We start from the raw sequence: 5816 nt of genomic DNA, 5'->3' as shown, positions 1-5816 counted from the left end.
TACTAAAACTCTTGGGTGTGCTTATATATGCACATACATGCTATTTTGGAAGTATTTTGGGTACAAAAATACCTAGGGAAAAATTAGGTATCAACAGCATGACATGACGCAACTATAGCTGAACGAGGACATGACCCGTGATAAGAAGGTGTAGAGGTCGACGATTAGGATAGTAGGTTATGTAGTCTAGATTATTCATACCGGTAGTGTTAGTACGTACTCTCGCATTTGGTTGGTAGTAAGCTTATTTGAATACCTGTCGATTTTTTTTACATTTCGATCATCTTACTATCTTGTGGTGTATACTGCTTTTATATGGTTTTTTGGTGTTGTCCCGTCTTGTTTTCTTATTATTATTGTGGTACCTATGCTTGCCAAAGCCTAGGGCCTGTTGGAAACATCCTCTCTACTTCCACAAAGGTAGAGATAAGGTTTCCGTACATACTACCATGCCCAGACCCCATTATATGGAATTATACGGGGTATGTTGTTTTGTTTTGTAGTGTTATTTCATTTAACCTTCTTTTATATTTCTACAATTATTAATTCATACCGGATCATATTTTCTATTCTTTAGAGGTAAACAAGGGAGTCCCTTCGAATAGAGGGGATTACAGTGTCAAACCCTACCCAGCCGACTCTTCCCTCCAGTCAGTACTCTCTCCTTTTCTGAGTACATTTACGGATTAAGTTATTTCACTCCGCATTTCTATATTTGAGCTATTACATTCTCTATTTATGCCAAGATCTAAATCAGTAAGCTTAAACATTACTGATTTTACATAAATCTTAAACTTTTGTTGCCAGCATTGTGTGCCTCTGTGCATTTTGTGGCAATTGATTGAATGTATTGACTAATTTTCAATTCCACTCTGCACTTGTGGTATTATTGCTTGTTTGTAGGGTTTGATTTGTTTAATGTTTATGCATGTTTATGTGCCTTGTGGCTATTGATTGAACGTACTGTATTTTTTTGTTAATTCAGCATGATGTTTGTAGTTTTGTTACTTGTGGTTTTTACGGTTTGATTTGGTGAATTATATCCTTTGTGGTTTCTGTAGGGTTGAAAAGGATGATGCTTACATGCTGTGGCATTGATCTTTTACTGATATAAGCAATATTTACAGCTGGAGTTTGTCAAAATAAATCTTTGTTGAAAGTTCAAGCCCTCTTGATATTGGTTTCACGCAGCCATGGATGGAAACGGTATGAATATACGAAATTGGGGTTTTTTCGAGCCAGCTGCAACAGTCCTGAAGGGCCATTTAGGCCTGCAACTCATGTCCTCTATGGATGAGAAGCCCCTTTTTGGCAACATTCGCGACCATCACCATCACCACAACCACCAAACCCACCAGCCTCACCATCCTACAGTTATGGAGTCAACTAATGGTGGTGCGTTTCATCACCATCGGGTTTGTGGGATCTCGGAGACCCCTATGCCCATTGAGTACATGAGGGATTCTTGGGTTAATCATAAAGACTATAGAGATAAGTATCTCAATGTGCTATCCGGAAACCACCACTATCTTACGGGTTATGGTTTTTTGCCTGAGACGTCTTCTGCTCAGTCCATGCAGATTCACGAGCAGCCAAACTTGGTGAAAGTTGAACCTGATCCTCAGCTGGAAGAGGTTTGTCTAGAAAGGGATATTGGTGGGCTTGCAAAGAAGAGGGGAGCTGGTAAATCACAACTGCTGAAGTCCCCTAAAAGTAAGAAGGCAAAGAAAGCTACTAGGGTCCCTAAAGTCGAGTCTACCCCATCTGTTCCACGGGCAAGAGCTCCCAGAAAAAGTGCAGAAGTTGTCATTAATGGTATTACTATGGATATTTCGGTAATTCCCATACCAGTTTGCTCATGCACTGGGGTTGCTCAACAGTGTTATAGGTGGGGCTGTGGTGGTTGGCAATCGGCTTGCTGTACCACTAATTTATCTTCATATCCCTTGCCTATGAATACCAAAAGGCGTGGTTCAAGGATAGCAGGGCGGAAGATGAGTTTGGGAGCGTTTACAAAGGTACTAGAGAAACTTGCTTCGGAAGGATATAACTTTTCTAACGCAATTGATCTGAAGCCTTACTGGGCAAAGCATGGTACAAACAAGTTTGTTACTATCAGATAGATTTATGGTGGTTATGCTAGCAGTTTTCCCTAAAATGGGGCATGGTGCGTTTCTGGTGTACATAGTAACAATGGTTGGGACTGAGGCATGTCAGGTAGTTTCTAACCAGTGAAATTCAGGTGTCGCAACCGTTCAGATTGTCCTGTGGCCTCTTGGCTAAGATTTTACTTTCAGTTTACCTTTGTAGTTCACGGAGATATCAGGCTAGCCGTAGTGGCAGGTTATGGAAGTTGCAAAGGAGGTACATTTGTTATGCAATTGGTGGTTTCTTAATTTATTCAGTAAACTATTGATCTTTGATTAGGAAGTTTTGCATTCTTTTATTTGTTATTATTCAGATATTGACTTTCTAGCTGTTGCTTCATGTTAGATCTTTTTTGTCTTCCTATGAGGGATTCCTTATATTTGATCAACTAATGGCTATGTCCTGCACTAAACTTATTAAAACATGGTTCTGACCTGTCATTTTTAGGATTTTTGTCTTAATTGGGTGATTTTCTTTCCAAATGGGAAATTCCATTCAACATCATGTATTAATGGACTGAATATTACAGCTACAGAGATACTAAATGTTGCTTTTTTTTTTTTTTCTTCTGGCACCTCCGAATGCATTGTCAAATTCATCTGGTGGAGTAACTTGTATTGTTATCGCCACTGCCTTAGGTGTAGACTGATGTTAATTGCTAAATTCAACTGATTGATGAATTATCATGATGTTAGTTCTTGTTTTGAAATTCTGGCATTACTTGAATTCGCTTGAGCTATACAATGAAGATTAGCATAGGCCTTGTGTAAGGATGTCACATACAAATCGAGAAGCAGTTCAAGTGTTTAAATTTTTAATCAATACCATTTAGTTGGTGTTAAGTTTTAGTCATGTTTGTATATCTCATATCACTAGGAGTCTTCTAGTCTCATTATTAGAGATTTATATGCCAGTAGAAATGTAGAGGACTTCTAGTGCTGGAGAAACTAAGGTATATATTATTGGACTGAGACAAGCTTATGTGGAGTAGCATGTACCCTGAGGATCCTCACTTAACTGACACTAACTTGCTTGAGATTGAGGTGTAGTTGTTATTGTAAGAATGAATCTGTCTTAACCCTTAATGGTAGAAAGTTTTGTACTTTGAGTCACCTACAATGCCTTTCCATAGCTGTTTTGTTATTTTCATAACCATCTGTATTGCCGGTATAAAAGACTTGCCCTAACCTTCTTTTAAGGCCTTTCATCACATACATGACCTATTTCCAGCAGTTATTGGATTGTACGATATATTATGAAACGATGACATGGTCTGAACAACAAATTTTCTTCAGCCTAGGTGCCTCTCTATTGTCAGAAGATGCACATACGAATAAAGTTATAATTTCTTCGAAGAAGTGCTTTTTATATGCATATCCAGATGGTAAATGAAATAGCGCTAGTCTTTAACTCTCTTTATCACAATGCTCAATAAATGTTTCTTCCTTGAACGTTGATATGTTCTAACGTTCTTATTGCCACAAATGAATAAACGAGATCTCAAAATCATCTCTTCAGTTGAATTCTTACTGAATAGTCCACTATAACCTTGGCTTTTCAATTAGAGAATTCCTCTTATCATGTAGATAAATTTAATTTCATGAATCATAAAAACGTGCAGGGGAAGCTAGATTTAACGTAAGTTCTGTTGGTTCGACTTAACGCATTGCTTTCGGCTCAAACTAGCCATATATCTGAAAAACAAATTAAAAGTATGTACATATGACGATCCCACTGATTCTAGACAGCCTCAGCTTATGTCCGTTGAGCAAAACTAGTTTGCTGCTTTCTGGTAAATGAAGAGCTTCTTCGCTCCTCCTTGCTGGCATACATATTACAGAATTCCGCTACTCTCTCGATCAAATTTTGAATTTCTTTATCACTCTTTTTAATAGAATTGACAGATTTCTCCATGAAAGAAACCGTACTGCAATCCTTGAAAAAAGACGATGAATCAAAATTGGTAGAAGCCACTATTTTTTGTTGAACCCTCTGTTTCTTGGGCCACTGAGCCAACCATGTAAATGTTGGATAAGAAGCGTTTATGAGATTTTACAAGATTTTGAATATTTAGTATAAAATTAACCAAAAAATGTGAAGACGATTCCCACAATTTTAACATTAAAAAGTATGGACTGAGATAGGAAAATCAGAGGACTGGACAACTTTATTTATATATTTTCTAAATTTATTCAATCACTATATGTGGAGGGTGGGTAAAAGAGGAGAACAAGAAGATAAAAAGAGGAAGGCACCCAAGGGTATGACCTAGTGATCAATAAAGTGGATGAGAACCATGAGGTTTCAGGTTTAAAATTCCAGCGGAGGCATAAAATATTTAGTGATTTCTTCCCTTCTATCCAAGCTTTTGCGGATAGAGTTACTCGTACCAGTTATTGGTGGAGGTTGTTAAGTGTTTGTCCTAATTTTCTTACCATATTTGGTTTTCTTGTTTCTTGAAAGAAAGGGCAATATAGTTACCATAAATGAGTTTTCCTTTCCTTAGAAGAAAATTATAAATATCTCATATTTGGCCAGTCCCTTCTTTTTGGAAGAAAATAGTTGGACTTCTATAAATTGAGGATCCTTCCTTCTCATCCAGTAGCATGCACAATGTAGTTTTGTTTAAGGGGAGAATTCCGGGACAAGTGTTAGCCTGCCACTTATGTTTACCTCTTTGTTAGGTTGTTCTATCGATATTTTGTACTCTTTTATATGGTGGATTGCTCATCTCCGCCTGTGGACATATGTCAATTGACCGAATCAAATTAAATGTTTGTATCTCTTTTGATATATTTCTATTTTATTATCTGAAATATCATCGTTCAAGGTTTGATTTGCTAGCTTCCGCATGACACAATTATTAACAAAAGAAAAGAGGTAGATCGGGTGGCCACCAACAGATTTTTATTTTCCAAAGACATTTGGCAATCGAAAGCTTTTTATTTGTGCCCCAAGCTGTCCACGTGATTTTATGGATAATTAACAAACTTTTGTTACCAAGGAAAAGTATTTACATGTATAACTATCATCCCTAAAGTTGGTCATATGACCCCAAACTTCAGCACTGCAAATTTAAAACAACTGCTACTACCTATCTCCTGCATCTGGCAACTTAACAAACTAAGGATAAAAGTTTAATAGCTGCATTTGCCTAACTTATCTTGGCCTCAAGCTTCCCATGTAATGCGTTTCCTGAACAATTAGTCTAGTTATGTCTGTACAGCTCCTCTTCTTGTGTTGAAATTTTTTATAGCTTCTCTCCCGCCATAAGTGATAAACAGCTCCAGCTAAAATCATTCTGTAGGCTGTTGCAGGTGGCGAAGCCACATGGTTATAAGGGTGATCAGTTCTCTTCGTCGAAAAATTGCACTGTGTATATAGATAAAATATTACATTTTAGAGGTATATAACACATATTGAACACCCTTTGTCGGAATGTTTTTATTTCTTTCAAATTTAAATATCCTTGGGTAAATTCCTAGCTTCGCCACTGCCTGCTGCTTAAGAGTTCCTCTTATTGGCATGTATTATGGTACATTCAAGATCCTCTTTCCATCCCTGAACTGACCTGCTCACACCTTGTTATCTAAGTAACTTCATCCACATAGTTGCTGAAAAGCTGCAGTTAAAAAAATAAATGTTGATGGTCCTCCATATAAACTTCA

At 37.3% G+C, this 5816-nt stretch overlaps 1 protein-coding gene and 1 non-coding gene across 3 annotated transcripts; both read left to right on the top strand.

Moving 5' to 3' along the window:
• Nucleotides 1-551: 551 nt before the first annotated feature.
• On the top strand, nucleotides 552-2588 carry LOC107817801 (protein BASIC PENTACYSTEINE2-like). Of its 2 annotated transcripts, none has more exons than XM_016643672.2 (2): nucleotides 552-650; nucleotides 1062-2588. In XM_016643672.2, the coding sequence occupies exon 2, from the start codon at nucleotides 1194-1196 to the stop codon at nucleotides 2121-2123; it is 930 nt and encodes a 309-aa protein (XP_016499158.2). In that variant the 5' UTR covers nucleotides 552-650; nucleotides 1062-1193; the 3' UTR covers nucleotides 2124-2588. The 2 variants fall into 2 exon arrangements, with proteins under 2 accessions (XP_016499158.2, XP_016499159.2); XM_016643673.2 differs by having other exon boundaries at nucleotides 638-756.
• A 265-nt stretch (nucleotides 2589-2853) lies between these two features.
• On the top strand, nucleotides 2854-2956 carry LOC142163735 (U6 spliceosomal RNA). Its single transcript, XR_012694665.1, has one exon. It is a non-coding gene; the product is annotated as a U6 spliceosomal RNA (small nuclear RNA).
• The last annotated feature ends 2860 nt before the right edge of the window (nucleotides 2957-5816 follow it).

This window comes from Nicotiana tabacum, chromosome 8 (genome assembly GCF_000715075.1).
Source record: "Nicotiana tabacum cultivar K326 chromosome 8, ASM71507v2, whole genome shotgun sequence".
NCBI classification, from domain to species: domain Eukaryota; kingdom Viridiplantae; phylum Streptophyta; class Magnoliopsida; order Solanales; family Solanaceae; genus Nicotiana; species Nicotiana tabacum.
The sequence above is the reverse complement of the archived record's forward strand: the minus strand, read 5'-3'. Positions and strand labels throughout refer to the sequence as shown.

Coding starts and splice junctions, on each gene's coding strand:
- LOC107817801 (XM_016643672.2), top strand. CDS start 1,194: ATGGATGGAAACGGTATGAATATACGAAATTGGGGTTTTTTCGAGCCA.